Raw genomic sequence first — 21,481 nt, 5'->3', positions numbered from 1 at the left:
AGATAGTATTTTAATACAAAAATATTGCGTTATTGCTCATCGATTGTAACTTTCATATATCGATAGCAGCAGGCCCAGTGTTGTCAACCGTACTCAAGTGTACATATTATTTGTTCCACATTTTTTGCGTTACGCTTTGCGGTCACACAACCGCGCAGTCTCACATCATTTTTCAAACAGCAAAGTTGCGGCGCTCCGTCAAACGTATTGTGTGAAATTAAGTTAAATTTGTAGTATCTTAACGGCCACTGCAGCAGTCGCGAAATTCAACCAAAATAGGAACTGACGAAAGTGCTTTCACAATATTTTAAACGTATTTAAAATCAAGCTATAAGCAAAGCTCAACGAAGGTCAGCAGCCAACGACAAACAGCCGGTCGTGTCCGTGTGTGTGTGTATGCATGTGTGCGCACATATGAATTAAAAAAAAATCCCAATCAGAAGAAGAAAAAAAGGATAACGACACCACAATCGAACAACTGACTGTTATTAGATAATTTATTTAACCAAATAATACAAAAAACATAAAAAATTCGAAAATATGGATAACAATTTTGCGGAGCTCAAAAAGGAGGCAGCTGCGACAGCTGAGGACATTTTCCAAGCAGCCAGCAAAAAGGTGACAGGCGCCTACGACGATTTGCTCGGCGATTTCAGCGGTGATGGCAGCAGTGCAGTCAACGCGGGCAGCGCTGCTAACGTAAGCGCAAGCAGCGACGGCGCGCAGGACGATAATGCGCACACCGAACACTATTTTGCCAACGAGCAGAAGAACGTGGACTTCGGTCTCGGTGACCCGCAAGCATTTGTGCAACGTATGTCCGCTGGCGCCAAGGAAGCCCAAGAGCAGCTGGACGCCAAGTTTGCCGCTGCCCAGCAAAGCACAGTGGATGATTTCAGTGATTTCCTCTCGCAGGCAGGCAAAAGCACCAAGCAAGGCATCAGCGATCTGACCACTGACTTTATGAACATGGAGCGTGGCTACTTTGGCGATTCGGCAGCAGCTCCAGTTCCAGCTCCAACAGCTGCTCCAGTTCCAGCTGCAGTTCCAACTCCAGCTGTAGATCCAATTCCAGCTGCAGTTCCCGCTCCGGTTCTGGCTCCAACTCCAGTTGTAGCTGCAGTTCCAGTGCCGGCTGCAGTTCCGGAACCGCAGCAGCAGGATTTGCTGGGCAGCTTCAGTCAGCCAACTTCCGCTACGCCGCTGCAGCCTTTTGAGCCCACAGCGCCTGCTAAAACCAATTTCTACGATGACGACGATGATGATGATGTTGTTGAAGATAATGATAGTGATGATTTGTTGAGCAAACCTGCTGCGAGTGCTTCCGCTGCTGTGCCTGCTCCAGTCTCTGTGCCTGTGGCAGCTGCTGTTGCTGCAGCCAACAAGGACTCGGACACAGACTCGCCTTCCGTCTCTTATACAACTTCGCCGGCCAAGAAACCCATTACCGATGCCCTCAAGGAGCAAGACAATGACAAGTTTATTTCTTCGGAGGATTTGTTAAGCGATTTCAAGGAGGAGCCACGCATTGCCACGCCTCCAGTGGCAGTGACAGTAGCGAAGGCGGCAGCGCTAATCACCGATCTGGATGATGACGAGGTTGTCGCTAAGCCAACCGTTCCGATTCCATCTCCAGTGGCAGCCAAAGTGGAACCCAAAGTCGAGCCAGTCAAGTCCGTGCCCAAAGTGGAGCCGCCCAAGCCGAAGGCAGCAACACCACCACAACAACAACAACCAAAGATTGTGTCCGTCGAGGAAATCTTCTACAAATATGGACTGGGTGAGTGGAGACTTACAAAAGCTTAAACTTTGTTCACATTTCCAATACGCTTGCAGCACATGTCTAATTCGAACGATATTCTAGTTCAGTAGTCTTGTAATTGTCTAATTAGATTCGAATGCTCTTGCAGCTGATGACTGATTAGATTATCAACGAGATTGCCGGCAAACCAGGCACGCTGCAAGCGTATTTAGCATATAATGTAACTGTCTTATCATTTGTACCTAATTTGTTTTTTGTATCTGACTAGTTGTCATTGTTTTATTATTGTTTCGATTTATCCTCTCTTAAATGCCGCACCTTGCATCAACATCAACGTCATCATCAGCTGCTCTGGTCACTCTGTTACTGAGCTTAGTTTGTTGTTGTTGTTACGTTACTTAGTCATTGCCTTTTTTTTTGTTTTGAGTAGCAGTAAACACAAGCCGCTTACCCGCTCTCTTCTCTTTCTCTTTTTGTTTTGCGTGTTTTGCCTCTCCACATGATGTCATCGGCATCCAGTTTGAGGCAAAAATAATTTCATACTTAAATTTTATTTAATGTACATGCCAAACAAACGTAATGTACATATTTGCAATGGGTATTGGCAATTCTTGCATGCCTTTCCTACCTCCATCCCCCCTTCTCCCACCCTCTTATTGAGAGCTTTTGACTGATCGAAGAAGGGGAAGCTGGGAAGGCAATCGTCATCGATTTGACGCGTGAGTCACGACCTCTCTCTCGATCTATCGAATTAGTCAATAAGCAACTATTTTTTGTTTTATATTTGTGAAAACTGAATGTCGCAATTATTTTCATCTTATGAATCAGCTGCGAGTTGTGTTCAAAATTCATAATTTTTCTGTTTGGTTTTGTTATATTTTTTGTTTTAGTCTGCAACTCTTTGTAGTGCTAGCATGTGTGTGTGTACATTCTAGCGTGTGTCCATTAAAGCAATTATGGGCAAAACAAATATAACAAAAATAAATAAAATAAAGCAAAGTAGACTGACGGCGAGCCAAGCGGTTGCGGCTGTCTCGCTCTATTGTTGCTTGCTACTACTATTTCGGATTGGATTTTAGTGCCCTCCATTAATTTAAGCCTTTCGTCTGCATAATCCAATTGTCTGCTTGCCCGCTGAGAAGTGGTCGCAAAAAAGGGGGAAGACGGGCCGTTGGGGTGCCGCTTCACTGCGCAAAATCATTTTAATATCGTTTTGCTCCTCATTCTCTCCTTTCTCCTACTCTTTCAATTGCGCCTTCATTTTTGAGGCGGTGAAAATTTTCCAATTAGTAATGTGCTCTACTGCAGCTGCAGTCGCCAATGAAGATGCCGTTGCTTTGTTTTTTTGCTATTTTTATTACAAGTACATGCTAAGTATTTGATTTTGCTTCCTCTCCTTTTCCTATTGGCATTGACTTTGCTTTGTCTCAGTGTGTGTGCGAGTGCTTGTCATCGACCCAGCTGGAGGCAGCATTTCTTTCGATAACGATACTGATTTCACGTCTTCTACCAGTTGCTTTTCGCTGTCTCTGCTTTTGCCCTATGCATCGTACGTGTGTATGTATATGCGTGTGTGTGTGAGAGTGTGTGATTGCTGTCAGCATCAGTGCTGTAAATGATATTTTTCCGTTACATCTGGCGCAAGTCGAAAGAATTACTTTATATAAATTTCAATTTACTATGATCTGTTATTTTTTATTATTAGAGGTAATATTCTCTATTCTTGATCATTGAAATATTATAAGGATAATCTTGTCAAGCATTCTTTTACAAATTATATAAAATACTTTATTGCATTACTTTCATAATTACAATGCGCTTCCACTTTTTGTATTTATTTTGTAATCCTTATCTGTTTTTTGCTACTGCTGTTTGTAAAGTTGGCATCACTGATGCGCCCTTTGCTTTGGCTTCCCTTTCTCTCTTCCTACGCTCTTTTCAATGCTGTCGCTTAGCTCAGACTAACTAAGCTGGCACTTATCAGCGCCTTTGCTTTGAGTTTATCGCCTGCCTTGGCAGTCAGTCAGTCAGTGGCCACATGTCTATCAAATGGCAATCAAGTGCTTATGCATAAATATAGACTTCATATCGTCGAGTAGTTAATTACACACATACGAACAAACAATTGCATACACTTTATAAGTGTGTATAAGCAGCATATGCTGGTGTAGTGGAAAAAAGTGCTATAAAAACTGATCCAAATTGAGTGTATTTACGAGGCGTAACGAATTTGTGAAAGTTCCCTAAGGCGACACGCTGTAAACAAAGTGTGAATAATACTTAACAATTGTTGTAGACACATGCTTATATACAAGTATATTCTGTGAGGTTTTTGTCTTTGTTTAGTTCAGCGTGATCAATGTGCGATGCAACGGGAAAACTGCGTTGTCAGATTCCACATTGCAGAGCGTGCACTCTTGATCCACATAGAATCCATTCGATCTCTTCTTCCTTTAATTTCCCTTTACTCTTTTCTCTGTGCTCTCTTTGAACTTCATATGTTCTACTCGCTAAATCAGGTCATGAATATTGTGTTTATACGAAAATGTATCCCAAATGTATCACATCAAAATGCGAAATTTAGCTGACAGATTTGGGTCAACGTTTTTGGCGAAATAGTTTTCACAGAAAGAAATCTGCCCAATGACGCATAAGAATTCTAGGTTAATTGCACTTGGCCTAAAGCACTTCCGCAATGCCGAGAGTTGCACAACTTTTCTCCCACTTTCATAATAGTTTCATATGTCGCATCGTCAGTTGGATGCTGTTCAATCGCATCGATTTGCTCTCGTAACCAAATACAATAATCAATTTGATTTATGACCGCTGCAAAAGAAAGCAGCATTAACTAACTTTACTTCTTAAAGAGACGCGTTGTCAGCTCATTGATTTCATACATATATAAATTTCACACCGTAGCCTCCCCCAAGGCGACAACTCCTCATCAGGGGGTTGGCTGCAGTTTGTTGCAATCCACACCCAAAAATACGAAACACCGCCGTCCGGTAATTTCCGGGCCTCAGACCCGCCACCCACAGTGGAGAAACAAAAGCAGCAACTGGAGATGCAATTCGACGCATGCGTTATGCGTTTGGCAAACGAAAGTCTCCACGGCTGTTGTCTCTACAAAGCTCTCTACACTCACCTCGCTGCTGGTCAGCTGCAAGTCTGTCTGTCGTGTGCCAATCGATAGACCATAAACTTTTGCACTGAGCTTGAGCTTGAGCTTTTGCTATGCGGCTGTTGTTGTTATTGTGGGGTTCAGGGCTAAGCGCGGTTGCTCAACCCGCAGCTAATCGATAATTCGACTCTTACATTGCGCTCGCTTTTACTCTCTCTCTCACTCTCTCTCTTTGCTGCGCTACTCTCTCACTGCGGCGTCGTCGTAAGACGTAAGTTGGGCTTTTCTAGTGCTAGAAGTCTGGTCCTTCGTGTAGTAGGTAGGTGACAGGCTTTCCAAAAAAAGCTTACGACCTGCGCTCAGTCTCTTAACGCGTCGTGTGCTTGCTAGACGGAAGCAATTCTTTCTCCAACAAAATAATATTCCGTAAAAGTTCTCAAAACGCTACGTCGTAATTTGTGTATTGCCCTCTCGTTCACACGCGCGCTGTAGTTTTGTTTGTTGCCCCCACAAAAGGAAAAAAGTAAAAAGAAATACAGAAAAATACATATAAATATATATACTGCAATTTTAACAAGCGAGTGCTGCAGTAATTGAAATTGTGAAAAAGTTTTAATAAACAACAACAACAACAAAATGTGCACAATAGGCGAAACCGGACAAAATGGCGTCTGCAAGCAGCGCCCATTGATTTGCTCCATTTTGGATCCCAGTAAGTTCCACATTCTTAATACACACACACGCACACATCAAAAGCAAAAACAAAACTAACCTCTGTCAATGGGTGCGGAAATGTGTCTGGAATTAAATGCAAATGCGTTGTATAATACTTCTTAATTTGGTTTTGGTTTCGGATTTCGGATTTCTTTTGTGCTCTTCATTTACTTTTTTCCTTGCATGTGTATTTGTAATAATTTGCTTCTTCTTTTTACGCCTGCAAGCGCGCTTTCATCTAACATTCAAACACCGCCTAATGCACTCTTAATGCGCTCTCTTGCACGCACTCACTCTCTCTATGTCTTATACTCTCTGTCTGCCTTGCACAAACACACACATACTAAACGCTAACTAACGAAAATCAATATTGTCAATCGCCTATTTGCAGATGCCTGGTTCAAGCCCGAACGTTTGCACCCGCAAGGTAAGTCTCCAGCGCCTCTCAAACTGCGACTTGCCGTGAACTGCTTGCCAACTGTAGTGTGGGCCATGGGCAGTGGCTGCACAACTGTGTCTTCAATATGCGTTCTATGCGCATTTCCCTAATGATGTCAGCGTCGCCCCCGCCTCACTTACGTCTCCTTTCCGTATGCCTCGCCTTAAGCCTAAAAGTATACCACGCTTTTTATTGTCATTGTTGTGCACAAGTTGTTGTCTGTCTGTCTGTCAATCTCTTGTAATTGCGCTCAGCTTGCAACCCTGAAAGATTGCTCAAGCGTATTCATATTGTTCAAGAGTCTCTCCCCCCGCCTTTGAACTACCCCAGTTGTTGTTGTTTTCATTGATTTGTATTCGACACGCCTTGCAAAGTGGACAGCGCCTAAGAGCGCACTACACAATATTGTATATACGACGCATAGTGGACACAAAAACGAGCCACGCCCCCTCGCAATTAGTAGGACTGCAGTTCAGTTACCTCAGCTCGCGTTGGCACCGAAGCGGCAAAAAGCGGCAGCAGCAGCTTCGTAATCGGATCGCATGCTAAGCGCTTTCATGCAACCGTCAGTTGGCCATATAAATATGAAAAGTTTTCACTGCTGCAAGCTGATATGGCTGATGGCAGTGAGAGGAGGGGGGAGACGGGGGGAACCCCTTTCACACGAGGCTCGCATGCAATTGGCATGAGACATACTCTCTATATATATACACAGTAGTATACAGTTTACAGTTTAGGAGGTATAGCTAAGCACCTACTACATTACATATGTCAAATTGTCGCAGTACATTTCATCAGCTTACGAAAGCGACGATTAACTGACGTCTTCTGAGCTTTGCACCCAACTGTAACTGCGAATATAAACCCCTATAAAACACACACACATACTTATAGTATATACTTTAATCGCGTCTGGGAATGAGCTGTACATTTTCGTTTTGTACTTCACAACTCGAGAACATTCGCAATGTGAGCTGGGCAAATACATCTAAGTATTTATACTGAACATATCAAATTGCTGAGTTAATAGAACAAACCGTTTCAAATAGCTAAACACACAAGTAACGTTCCAGGTTAAGCGGTTATGATAATTATGTTAAATTTACTATAGAGATTTCTAGTATGTTTTATTATTCATATTAAATATGAACTAAGCTGAAACATTAAATAATTATTAGAAATTCTGTTCGTATTTAATATTTTAATGTCCATAATTGCAACTCCATTTATGAACACAATAAATGATGCACTTCAACTGAAATTAAATTATACTTAATTTCAATTTTCATATTTCATTTAATTGCAGTTAAGGAATTGTTGATAAATGCAACTTCATCCAATATAAGTGCATTAATTAAAATATATATGCATTAAAATTAAATTTTCATAGTTCATTTAATTGCAGTTAATGAAAAGGCTGTTATTAGGAATTGTGTACTTTATTTAATCTTGAAATTTAAAGCTTAGTTGTGTCTAGTCATTCAATTCATTTCAAATTCTCTTTTACGACTATTAAATTCCCCCTAATTTAGATATAGTTCTCAAAACATCAGCACAATCTCAATTAGCCTTAACTACTATTTCACCATTTTAATAGTATTTCTATTTTCCACACATACCGTTATTCTTGACTTGGCTTTTCAACACTTTGCATACAATTCCACCCCCATTCCGAGTTGCATATTCGCGGTGAAATCAGCTCACCTGCGGCTTGTTTGAAGCCACCCGCTTGGCTGGCATTAAATGGTTCATAAAAAGCCATTTCTCGTCTCGATTTGATGTGTACTTATGCCCAATTTGGCAACCGACCGCTACTTGACAATTAACAGCAGTCGCCTCTCAACCCTCAGCGGCAGCGCAGGTTGCAAAACTGTCGAGCCAGAAAGAGAGAAAGACTGCCCACTGTGCGAGCACTCAATGCTCCATGGGCATAGCAGGCAGTCAGACCCCCTTTCCCTCAGAGTAGACTGTGAGTCACTCAACCCTCACTTAATTCTACAGCAACAACTGGTCTGGTCTTTACCATAAAGAAAGCCCCAGCAACGTGTCTGAACTTCTAAACAGCTCAAGCCTGTCCGTGAAATACTTTTTTTGCCTACAACGAAAATAGTTTGCAACAAAAAGAACTTGATAATTATTTGCAAACTTGTTGGAAGAAATCTTGCAGCATTTCTAAATGAAGAGAATAGATAATAATAGATAATTTTAGAAGAGATCATTTAGAAAATGTATGGAAGAACTTTTGCGATTTACTTTCTTCTATTATCTACGTTTAGAAGGTTGATAATAGAAATTAATATAAAATTACAGCACTTCTAAACGAAGATTATAATAATATAATATAATAATAAATATTTGTTGAAGAGATCATTAGAAAGTTATGAAAGGTTTTGAATGAAATACGTTAGAAGTGACAAATAGAACAAATTATGTTTAGAAAGTAGATATGTTAATATAAATATTTGGAACTGCTAAATATTGAAAGTATAATGAAATTAGGGGAATGATATTTACAAAATTTGACCTTAGTAGAAAATTGATTAAAAATGTATAAAAAAAAAATGGTATATTTCCATTTATAGATTAGTTGTAATTGGAAAAAAAAAATAGACTGAACATGTCTGAGATTAATTACCTTGATTGCGATTATATGAATTGTCAGTTGAAATTCATGTTGTTAGTTGTGATGATAGCATAGTTAACTATAGAAATTTCTGACTAAATGTCCGAAATACTTTAAGCAAAGTAATAACATCGCGATAATGCAACTTGCGAACTGAAGGTTGCTGCTGACTAACGATATAAATATTCAATGCGATTAGTCCAATTTTGGTCATGACTGCATGCAAGTTTTGTGTATGCACAATGAATTTCAACAAATGTTTTTAACGAGTCTAATGCTGACTAAGAACACAATCAAGTCGTTGGTTTAGTCAAGTCCAACCGGCTTTTTTTTTCTTGTTTGCTGCTTTTGCCGGCCGGCTTTTGTTATGGTTATATGAATGGCCAAAAATAGAATGGGAAAGCAAGATAAAAGGAAATGCTTACGTGCCTTACGTGTTGAGGCCAACTACGCTACGTGTCTAATTCGACCATTATTTAATATATATACAAAAAAATATATGCAGTACACACAATAAATGTATACATATTTATAATATGTATTCTACTTGATTCCAGCCAAGCGAACTGAATGAACAACGCGCATTAGATCATCGCAATTTTCGCTGGCAAAGAGAAAAAACACATAAAAAAAAAATTTGCATTTATGTGCGAAACAGATTTCGCCAATTGATAACTTGAATCAATAGATAAAAAAACAGAAGGTTGTCTGATATTGACTCATCGACGTTTAAATACCCTAAAACAGGAAATCAAAATGAATTAATTTTTAGAAGTTTACTGATTGGAATACTATCTCAGAAATTAGAATATTATTTGAGACAAAACATTTCTTGAGAAGAAAAATCAACGAAATTTAATCAAAATTTAAAACTTTCACTTGAATAGCGATCAGTTCCGTTCTCTAATTATTCCATTTTTTATAAGTTCCTATAAAAAAGCAACAATTGTGAAATTTTCTTTTAGTCATCGATCACTTCTTAAGACAGCTTTACTAAAAGAGTAACTCCCATGTTCATTTCCCTACCCAATTCCAAACTTGCACTCGTGTTATCAAAAATATACCCTTCTTATCTCTACCGACTGCAGCGCAGTATGAAAGTGAAATCAAGGTCTAGGCAACGCCTTTGATAACGAACTGTTCTTTCAGTCATGTGCCACATGTGAAAACAGTTGGAGAAAATAAACGCCGACGTCAGTGACTGGATTTTGCTGTGACGTCACGTCTGGGGCATGACTATTAAAATATTCCCACGCCTACACACTACAAAAACGAACAAGACAAAACATTTAAAAGCTAAATCGAATTTGGCGCGTCTAATTGGCAAGCAGTGAAAAGCTCAGCGTTGATTGAAAGCAAGCAGTGCAACAGCAGTCGAACGTAACCTTGAAATTGTAGAGCAGTTGCAGAAGGGGAGCGTGTGCGTGAGAGATTGAGAATGAGAATGAGAAAGGAAGCATGGCATCTGTGGAGCTTGATTGTTGTTGTTCGCACTGATGTTTGCTGCTGTCATTGTGTATGCAGCTCTGTCTCTCTATAGCTCTTTCTCTCACTCATTATTGTTTTTGCTTTTAATTTCTTCGAGCACTTGGCTGCTCTTGCTCTACCTTGCGCCCGGCCGGCGAACTGCGACTTGTTCAATATTTGCCTGCTAATTTTAGCTTTTTAGCTGTTTCTCAGCCATTGTTGTTGTTGTTGTTGATTTTGTTTGGTTTAGTGGAGTATTTTGCGGATTACGTTGTGGGTTGCAGCTAGACGTAGAGCAAACAGCAAAAGCAGTCGCAAGTCGTAAATGAGAGTGAGCTTTTGCTGTTTGTATTAAGCTTAAGGGCTTTGCGGTGTGCAAAGTTTGCTAGCACAGCTGATCTGCGTAGCTGCAAATCTTGGCTGTACTTGCCAGCATCTTCGTCGCGTTCCTTTATACACTTCCTCTCTCTCTCTCTTTTTTTGTCACTCTCTCGAAGTGTACCTGCCTTGCCAGCTGCTGGTTACCTGCGCTTTAGCTGCTGCTGCATGCAGCGACATGTCGCTTGCTGAGGGATCGCTACCTAAGTGCAGACTACAACTACAATGGCTGGCGACAACAATGCGTGTGCTGAGAGAGAGAGAGCAACCCGAGAGAGAGGGCGACGCTTGTTGCTCTCTCGTGCGCTCAGTGATGTGTGTTCTATGCGGAATTTGCCGTAGCCACAGCGCACAAGGGGTGCTTATAGCCCATATGCCCCTATGCCTTGGTTTACCTATAGCCCATATGAATGCGATATATACAGAACGCACACATGTCCAAGTGTGTGCTTGTGTGTGAGTGTATGTACACCTATATACTAGAGCTAAGGCAATGCTCGCCCTGTGGCTGAGCGCATCTGAATTGAATTGTGCTCGGTGCTCGTAGTTTTTAGTTGATGTACGGCCTTTGTCAACGTCACACACACTCAACGTGTTGTCCGAGTTTCGTTTCGCATAACGTCGTGTTTTGTCTCCGTAAGCAACATACTTGCAACTTTTGGTGTCTCTGCCACACATGGTTGCCGACTCGCGTCGCTGCGTCGCTTCGTACCGCGCCATCAGCTGTTGACCCCGCTTGGTCTTGCCACTCAGCCCCCCTCACAACCCCTGGTGACAAGCACAGCGACAGCCAAGAACAAGACAGCTACACAAATACTTTCGATTCTTTGGCATTTACACTGCTTGACAAGGGAATACCAATATCAGTCTATATATATAACGCATATGTCTATGTATATATATGCACACTGCATATATATCTAATTCTGATTATCAGATATTTGCACTTATATAACTTTCTCGATCTGTCAGTTGTCGCTGGCCATATTTCATAATGTCTTAAATCAATTTATACGTGCCTATCGAATTTGTTAACGCATACACTCAGCGAAAAAATGAATAATAGCGAAAGTGAAGTGCATCCTAAGACGATTGTACCATGAATATACATATATATAAAAAATACGATCATAAACATTATGTTAAGAGTGCTATTAAAAACACAGCACCTTAAACTAAACTGTAAAACGGTCATTTAAGTAAACCAGAAAAAAACTATAAAAAATTCGCGATAATTAAATTTGCCTTTTAGTAAAATAAATCAAACAAAACAAACTACAAATGATTTTATTTAAAAAAAAACAGTTCTTCTAATTGAGTTTAAATCCCGTTATTTTAACGTAATATCTGTCAATACTTTCGTCATCCAATTGTGTATCAACTTTTTCGCTGAGTGCACTGTGGCACTTATCTATCATGCAGTTGAGCGATGCGTTGTCGCTTCGTCTATTTTCATATCAGTGGCAAAAAGAAAAAGACGAGCTACTTCTTTCGGTTCTCTTTGCTGGCTGATATTTCGACAAGTCATTCGCCACCTATATAGAATATAGAGGGACGATAGAGGGGGCTGTAGCTGTACAGACTGAGGTCTGTTGGCGCTGGGTTCGCTGATCGTGCGGTCGATTGCCTCGTTTCAGTTAACGGTTAATGTTAATGCCGGCCCGTTTGGCAAATATCGCGTGTGTAACTTCCTAATTCCGTTTCGTTTCGTCTTGTTGCAGTTGTTTAGTTCTAGATATATATACAAATATATACCTCTATATATAATCCTAATTCATACTACAAATATATAAGAAATGGCTGCCGCTTTAGAAACGCTACAGGCGCTACTGCAAACACTGAATGAAATCAAAGAGCTGCCCCTTAATCGGGAGTCTTGTAAGTACTTTCCCTGCAAATCGGACATTCCATTTAATAGATAATCTCCTCCTCCTCCTCTCAGTCTGTCAGAAATCTTGTCACGTTGTTACCAATGGTCGCTCTGATTTATTTATAAACATTTCTTTCTTGTCGGCAGAGAGAGAAGAAATGACAGAATTTGTATTTAAATTTTCCTACGTTAATTATTTATTCGGCTCTACAGACTTTCATATCACCTAGTTGAAATACTTTTGGTTTATCTTTGAAGCACATTTTGATTTATACAAAAAGTATTTTGTTATCTGCAGACTTCAATAACTTAGCCAGCCATTTGTACTTGAGAACTCATTTCGTTTTCTATTATCAATAATTTACACATTGATTGGGTATTTATTCGTTTCCGTTCTGGGGTTTGTGGAAATGTGTAATCTCGTCTTTGGTTTATATTTGCAGAAGATTAATTTTGAACTAAATAAATTGAAATCATTGTTACATGACTGTATTCTATTATCAACTGTTCTCACGATAACAAGAGATAACATTTTATAGGTTCAAGCATGATCCGTGTAAGATTTCATGCCTTTGGATTTAATTTCTTTTATAGTATTTCTAAATACTAATATTATTATTATTTTATGTTAAGACTACAAGTTTATCAGAATTTTAATCAATTTTATGTATTTAGATCTTCGATGTATATAATATAATATGTACCTTTAATAATTTCTGTAAGATGAAATATTAGTTATTCTCCACTGCAGTGTATTTAAAAGTCGCATACGCCCAAGTGCATGCTGCATTCTTTTATTAGTAGACGTCGTTGTGTCTGTGAGAGTGTGTGTGTGTGTTTGTGTCTTCAATTTGATTGTTGCCCGCTGCTGCTGTGGTGACTTTTGCTCTTGTAGCAATTGCTGTTCTCGTTGTTGTTGTTGTTGTTTCTCTTGTCGCATTTCTTATAATAATTGCATTATTTCATTGGCTTTTTATTGCATCTCACATTTGCTGCGTGCTGCGCAGCTTATGCAATTTCGTTTGCCGTCCCCATTCTTGACAATGTCAGGTGCAGAGATTTTATACGCTGTTCATTATTTCATTATTTACCCCGAATACTAAATACTGAATTGAGAATTATGTCAGCTTGCCTCGTTCTTGCTACCCACACCCGATAAATTACCCCGACTTTCTCTCTCTCTCGTTCACTCTTACGTTGTTCGATTTTGGGCGGCATGATATCATTTGAAGCAAAGCTTTATTATTACTCACTCGCCGCGCCAAAAAAGAAGCAGCGAAAAAAATAAACGCAATACATAAATCTGCGTTGCCAACGAGGGGGTTGCTGTTGTATGCTATGATGTCACTATCATCATCATTTACAAATGTTCATTTCATTCGTGGAGTAATACGTAGTTTGTTTTGGTTTTGCGTTGCAGTGGAAAGAAAGTTCATTGAACAATTGTAGTTGAAATTGCGCAGCTTTCCAGACACGAACAGTGCTGCTCAAACTGTAAGCAAGCAGTGCATTGACCACACTACCTTTGTTGTTGGACTGCATTTAATTAGCTACCCAGGCGTCGTTTTATTGATTCACAATGCAATTTGCTGAGTGCGTTCACCACACTTACACCGTTACACACTAACACCTATAGTTTGGGTATTGTTCGTCATGCTTGAAGCACATTTAGACATGTTGGGTCGCACTTTATGAATCACACACAACATCAAATCCCATCGAACGCCAACCGCACCCACTACGTTGAATACAACAAAAACAAAAAAAAAACGTAACTCAACTCGAACATGAACATGAACTTCGGGCCTTTGGCCGAGTCATCGGTTGAGACGTCGCGTCGTCGTCGTGTGCTTGACACGTTGCTAATACATTCTTACGACGCAGCGAAGCAAGCGATTTCAATGCGCCTACGTAGTCAAGTTTGACATGCTGGTCTGCCGCAGCGCAGTTGTCGTTGTGGTTGTTGTTGCTGCAATTGCGCGTTATCTTTTTACTTTCATGCGCTTGGATCGCGCTCTCACTGTTGGCGCTGCTCTCTTTTTGCTCTCTCTCTCAGTTGCTCTCTGCATAAACTTGCTCCATTCCAGAAAACTTGTTTGTCATGCAAGCGCGTAGCGCGCTTTCTCGCTCTTACACACTCAAGCTCCAATGCGCAAGCAGTGGCAGCGCAGCAGCAGCAGTGACTGCGACGGCGACTGCGGCTTATTGGTTTGTTTGGTGTTTGAACTTCTTCCAGTTCTTTTACTGCGTTCAGAGCAGACGGCGGTCCGCAGTGTCGCCCCTCAAGAGTCCAATATATAAATTACACTACAGTGTTTCAGTGTGTGTGTTTGTGTGCATTAGCCAAGTTTAATTAGTGCTAGACACGCTAGTTCCGTTTTGCATACAATTTTGGCGCCAACTTTAACCCCGCCCTCCCCCCACATAAATAAAAAAAAGCGTTACAATGGCCGGTGGCAGCAAACGTTACTCACGCAACAACTCTAACGGCAACTTTCAACCACTTCCCGAACGTGGCCCAGGTAAAAATGACAACAACAACAGAGCATAGAGCTTATCACCTGTCTTGTCCACTTTGATTTACCTCTGAGTGTTATCTATGCTGCTGCTGCTTCTTCTTCTTCGGGTCGTGGTTGCCGTTTGCCAACGTCAGCAGCGGCGCCAACGTGGCCATTAAATCGCTGCAAACCCAAAACAGACGTCAGCAGCAGCAACAACATGAAACCACGACGACAGCATAAACTTTTTGCATAATTTGAATTTTATTTTCGGTGTCTGCGATCGTTTTTTTGAATGTGTTCGATTGCCACGTCGTGAACACAACAACAAAACCGTATTGGAAAGGTGCAAAGCCAACGAACTCGAGCTGGAAGAGAGCTCAGCAACAACAATCAGCTATAATTTCCAATATACATTTCGAGTATTCCATAATTTAATGCTTGCACTTCCAATTTGCAGGCTATCTCTGCGAGTGCATATATGCATGTGTGTGTGTCTGTGTTTTGTCTTGTCTAATTCAAGGTTATCAATGCCGCGTGCCAGCTACGCATACAGAGGCAACACACTGAAGTGTGTGTGTGTATGAGATGTGCACGTGATAATTAAAGCACATAGATAATCACGCACGAAACTCATTAATTTCGATCCTCCTCTGCACGCAATCGTATTTGCTCGGCAAGGCAACCGAAAACTCTCCTCTCTAACAATGGAAGGTGACAAGTCAATGAGCGAGTGGGTGTGCAAGTGGGAGTGGGGGGTAAGAGCGAGTAGGCTAGTAAACACAGGACGAGAAGACAGAGACAAGCATTAAGTTTTTATTGCTGTTTACACGATGATTGGAATACAGGAAGTTTTTGTTTGCGCGAAAGGAAGAAGGAAGAAAATGACAAAGTGTTGAGCATAAAAAAGTTTGCAACTTCATTTATGAATGTCATGCAAAAAGTTGCTTGTAACGTTTGATAGACAGCAAGCAAAGATTATTGATTTACATGCGGAAATCATTTTATTTGTAAATTTCAATTTAATTTCATTTATTTGGAATAACAATTTTAGCTTTGGTAGTTCTATTCTACCACAACTTTCTCTCGCTATAAGTAGCTAAATAATCTAATGCTCACACTGAAACAGAGAGAAACAAACACTTGTCTCTTATCTAGACAATTTCATGCGCTTCTTCTTTTTCTTGGACTGCGAGAGAGTCGATTCCACTTCACTTTCAGCACAAACTTGTTTCAGTTGAGTTTCAGTGCAAACCAGTTGCCAGTATTCAGTATTGCCTCCAGTTCTTCTTCGTTCTCATCGCTCCCTCTTTGGCCCTTTTGTGGAGTTGACATTCCAGTGAGAAGGGATTGCATTTATAAGCAAGCTTTCAATACGCTTAATTGGAACAAAGTCTCTTTTCAATTGATAAAAAAGACGCAACGCAAAAAGAGGAAAAACTTTCTCTCGCAGCGCTTTCTTTATAATGCCAGACAGCAGACAGACAATACAATACAATATACCCATGTATATGATATGTGTCGGTGTATCTCTTATGCATGCTGGTTAACATGCTCTCGTGTCTTAACCCAGTTTCAATTTGTAGCCCTCTCATCATTGTCTCCTTTCTAATTTGCCGTCGATTTACATAACCTCCAAGCGATTGCCGCTTGGCAACTGCCTTAGGCGGCACTTCTCTCTTCCTCTCCCACCTCCCCCTGTGGGCTGTAAAACGGGTTTCGTCGTCGACTATTATAATAACCCGAAACTGATATTTGCTTAGCTGTATCACTTGTAGTATTATTCACCAAAAGTTGTATATCCGCTATTTAACTCATCGGGAAGCACACGGGAATAATTTTGAGCAGCCGCTCAAAAATCTCGTTTATTTCGCGTGGGTTTTTTCTCTCCGAATGCATTTTCCGAATATTGTATTCGACAAGCAGCTGTGATTCCTCATGCGAGAGATGCCAAACAGCCGACTCAACACTTAATTATGCATTTCAATTTTCTTCTACAACAACTAACAAACTGTTTTATTACAACAAGTTGACTAGCAGATACCCTATGCTTTGATTTATTACATAAATAATTTACTTCAAACGCACTACTTGCGTGCTAACGTAAACAAACACGTAGCAAGCAGTGCACTGCTTGAAATACTTATTGCTTAGAAGGCATTTATTATGCTTGATAATTTGTGTTTTTGTTATGGAAAACTATATTTATAAAAAGTTACAACTAATGCAAAATTTAATCAATTTTCCTTGAAATTCAAGATTTTTGTAATATATTTTAATTAATATAGTGAATCATCTTAAACTCTAATATATATTTAATTTAAATTTTATTGTTAAAATTTACTAGTTCCTTCAACTATCTCGATAGCAAATGTTTATTTTGCGAGGTATAGCTAATGAAATAATAAAAAATATCTTTGTTCCGACAAAAACATCCACAATTGGAAAAGTGCTTTATAAATAAAAAGAGGAAGCAGAAGTAGCGACGAGAGAAAAACATATCTATACAAAATTGTGTTAAATTAATCGCATTTCAATGGCCCGTCAAGCGAATTGTTTATTGTTTAACGAGTTAAACTATTTATAGGTGAAACCAATTGAAATCCATTATCCATTTCAATTTCAATTTATGTAAAATTCGCTTTCGATGAGAGCAATGAGCGGGTGCATTGACTGCTTATCGTCGTGTCTCAATTGAAAGGGAAGGGGGGGACTAAAGAACCATTCTACAATTTGGATTACGCATATATCCAAAAAAAAAAAATACTTTTTGTTTTAGTTGTATAGATCGCTGTTTAAGCGTTCCGATTCATATCCGTTCCGCACTTGCGCTCTTTCAACTGATCTTTCTCTCTCTCTCTTTGCTCTCTGTGAGTCTTTTGGCTTTTGCTCTTTTTGTCCGGCGCTGGGGTCCGGACAATCCCGAACCGTAATGCGCACAGACGCCAAATAAGATTGTGTGTCTAGTATAAAAGTTGGCAACGAACGGCACGGCGCGGCAGATCACACGAAAAATCACGAACCCGAAAAGAAAATGTCGAACAAAATCTGTGAGTGTGTGTGGGGGCGAATCACCAAGAGGGAGGGAGATTTAGATATATACACATTTATAAAGAACTACATGTACTATCTATCTATATAGTATATATATAATATATATGTGTGTATTAGCTGTGGCTAATAGTGGTGGCAACAACAACAATTATTACCTGCAAGCGGCGGCAGCGAATGCATTGCAATTTATGCTACAAAATGTTCGTGTATCTCAAAGATTGCATAATTGCTGCTCAGCCAAAAGATATACATATTGTACACAGACTACATACACATATAGACAGCTGGTCTTAACGATCTATGTGATCTACGTGTGTGTATGTGTGTGTGCGTGTGTGCTTTTGTATATTTTGGTCGCACGCAGTCGCTTGTCAACTGTGATGAAAATGAAATGGCGTCACGCATGTAAAACTGTATAGAGATGCCCAAACTGTAACTTAGTCTACTCGACTGCTTGCAAAACTGCAATCAAACTGTAACTCATTCTCTCCTCTCTTTGTTCTTCTTACAGTGGAATCCCTCATCTACTGGCGCGATGTGAAAAAAATCAGGCATTGTTTTTGGCGCCGGCCTGGTCACCTTGGTGGCCATCTCCAGCTTCTCCGTGATCAGTGTGTTTGCATATCTGTCGCTGCTCGCACTCTTCGGCACCGTCGCCTTCAGAATCTACAAATCGGTGACACAGGCCGTACAAAAGACAAACGATGGACATCCCTTCAAGTGAGTGTGACTTTTTTTCTGTCACTATTTTCGCAATGATAAATATTAACGTACTCCTCCTCATCTTTTGCAGAGAATATCTGGAACTGGATCTGACGCTGTCGCAGGAGAAGGTTCAGCATATTGCCGGCGTGGCTGTGGCACATTTGAATGGCTTCACTGCTGAGCTGAGGCGTCTGTTTCTGGTTGAGGATCTGATCGATTCGATTAAATTCGGTGTCATTCTGTGGGTCTTCACCTACATTGGCGCCTGGTTCAATGGCATGACTCTGGTCATTCTGGGTGAGTCTGAATCAAGTTCCATTCCATTCTAGCCAAAAACTAATTTTCCTTCTTTCTTTCATAGCCTTTGTCTCGCTGTTCACCTTGCCCAAGGTCTATGAGAACAACAAGCAGTCGATCGATACCTACTTGGATTTGGTGCGCACCAAGTTGACAGAGATCACCGACAAGTGAGTTAAAGCAGAAACAGCTCCAATCTGTTCCATATAACTAATTCTATTCTATTTATTGCCTTTGCAGAATCCGGGTGGCTATTCCCATTGGCAAGAAGCCTGTGGCTGCAACTGAGTCTGAGAAGGACAAATAGAAAGCAACAACATCAGCATCAGCAACTGCTACAACATCAGCAACCGCAACTAACAACAACAGCAGCAGCAGCAACAACATGTTTATTTATTTATTAAGCATTATTTGAATGGTTTAATATTCATCGGGGCATAACAAATAAATACATATTTAATTGTATAACTACATACATACAACAACAACAACAACAACCACAGCAACTTGCAATGTAAAACCCAAAATAAAAAGCTAATCAAAGGAAAGAAATCGATAAAGCGGAAGATATCAACTCACACATCGTAGAAGTTTCAACATTGTCCAAGTGTCTTTAAGTTTTTAATCGAACGAAAAGTAAACAAGTATATAAACAAATCAAAAAACAACAAAAAAAACACAGCCACAGCAATGCAATTAAAGTTTCCTCGGTTCCAATATGATTTCCTTTTTTTATGCGAAATTTTTAGCGAAAACAAAACCCAATTAAAAAAAGTAAATAAAAAAAATAAACACATTTTATAATTTAATCATTTAGTTAAACAAAATGCATAATTAGCAAGACTATGCAAAAAGCCTTTCAACAATTGTACACCCATTTTTATTAGCAACTTTTTTTCTAATTCAACTCTTTTTGCTTTAGTTCTAATTATAATTTTTGTTGGTATTTTATATAAAATATCAAAATAAAAAACAAATGAAGTAAAATACGAGATATTCCTAAGTGAATTTCCTTTGTTCTCTTTTGTTTGTAATATTTTTATTTCTCTTTTTTCATTTAGCAATTGTATCAAAATTAGGCTGTTCGTCCTTAAACCCTTCGTCCCTCCATTCATAGCAGATTCAAATGCAGCTGCAACTCGAGTAGAGATTGGACCAAATGTGCGAGCGAAATCGAGTTGCGTTAAGAAGAGGGAAGAACGATAGAATTTCAAAATGGGAAGAAATAATACTTCCTCGAAAGCACATTCGATAACTTAAACAAATTGCATATTATAAATAATAACAAACAGCTTTTGCCTTGTTTTCATAAACATTTACTTATGTACAACAATTAATTTGTAAGCATTTTACATCATAAAGAAAACACACACAACTTAAATCAAATATTTAATGTAAATTTTTGTGTAGCACAGCAAAGTTGAGTTTTATTGCGCCAACGTTTTAAGATCATCATAATCATTGTAGCTTAAATGTTTTTATTGTAACTATTTGTTGCTCATTGTTAATGAAATATTGAAAGTGAAAGATTTATGTTTGAGTTGCTTTCGAAAACGTTTTTACATCCAACAAATATTATAAAAGATAAAGAAAAGTCATGTGCAGCTAGAAAGCAGAAATGTTTGTAAGGAAAACTGATAACTTTTTTAGGCGTCGTTTTTTCTCCCGTATAATAAACAATAGATATTTTTGCATATTATGTAACACTTTAAAATGATATTTCTATATATATATATATATACTATATGTATGTAAATTGTAAGTGAAAACATGAGAAATCATCATCAAAGCGAGGAAATAACGAAATTTTTGCACGTGCAAAGAATTTCCAGATAACGATCTTCATTTACATAAACTCACATATATCACATAAATGTGCAGTAAGTTTGCTATATGATAGACAGCGACAACAATGTTCTTACTTATTACATTTAAAAGAGAAGATCAAACAGTTGATATGATCGTCAAAATTTCAAATAAAAATAAACTAATAAAACTAATTTACTTTTGCAATCGTTTCAATCATGTGCTCGTTAAAAATCAAACAGCTTTTGTCAGTGAACACTTGTAAGTGTCAAAATGCTGCTCTGTGCCGTCTAGCACTTGCTTTGCAACAGCAGTTTCGAAAGCTCAACGTTAGAGGGCGTCCAACATGGGCAATCGCAAAGAAAAACAAAAAGCATGAGACGACAAAAAATAATAAACAATACGCATGTATGACCTTCGTACAAGGTGACTGGGACACAGTGCGCGCGCGAGAACGATACGTGAGTATGAGAGAGCGAGAGGTGTGTAAAGAGCGCAATGGAAGCATTGCATTCAATGCATTTAACATTAACATAAAAACTTTTTGTACAAAGCCTAAAATTGCAAAATGACGCTGACAACGGAGAATTTGACGCGCTGATAAGACAAAAAACGTAGAGTTGTTTACTAGAGCGCCATCGAGAGAGAGCGAGAGAAAGCTTTGCATGAGAAAACCGAGAGTGACCAGCTGAAGTGTTTGTAGTGACGGTAAAATACCCTGCACGCTAAGAATATATATATCACTAA

General features: G+C 39.4%; 1 protein-coding gene and 1 long non-coding RNA gene across 3 annotated transcripts; one reads left to right on the top strand and one right to left on the bottom strand.

The window, feature by feature from the left end:
- Positions 1–148: 148 nt before the first annotated feature.
- LOC132783541 (reticulon-1) lies at positions 149–19,722 on the top strand. The gene is given in 7 exon segments (XM_060788769.1): positions 149–1,780; positions 5,989–6,024; positions 18,438–18,466; positions 18,468–18,646; positions 18,720–18,928; positions 18,993–19,098; positions 19,169–19,722. Coding segments are annotated over 7 exon segments (1,866 nt in total). The 5' UTR covers positions 149–540; the 3' UTR covers positions 19,236–19,722.
- On the bottom strand, positions 763–4,917 carry LOC132783560 (uncharacterized). 2 transcript variants are annotated; one of them, XR_009632165.1, is made up of 3 exons: positions 4,660–4,889; positions 3,563–4,588; positions 763–3,371 (listed from the first exon to the last, which is right to left on the bottom strand). It is a non-coding gene; the product is annotated as an uncharacterized LOC132783560 (long non-coding RNA). The 2 variants fall into 2 exon arrangements; XR_009632164.1 differs by having other exon boundaries at positions 3,563–4,917.
- Positions 19,723–21,481: the final 1,759 nt, after the last annotated feature.

The sequence above is a fragment of the Drosophila nasuta genome, chromosome 2L (genome assembly GCF_023558535.2).
Source record: "Drosophila nasuta strain 15112-1781.00 chromosome 2L, ASM2355853v1, whole genome shotgun sequence".
Taxonomy (NCBI): Eukaryota; Metazoa; Arthropoda; class Insecta; order Diptera; family Drosophilidae; genus Drosophila; species Drosophila nasuta.
The sequence above is the reverse complement of the archived record's forward strand: the minus strand, read 5'-3'. Positions and strand labels throughout refer to the sequence as shown.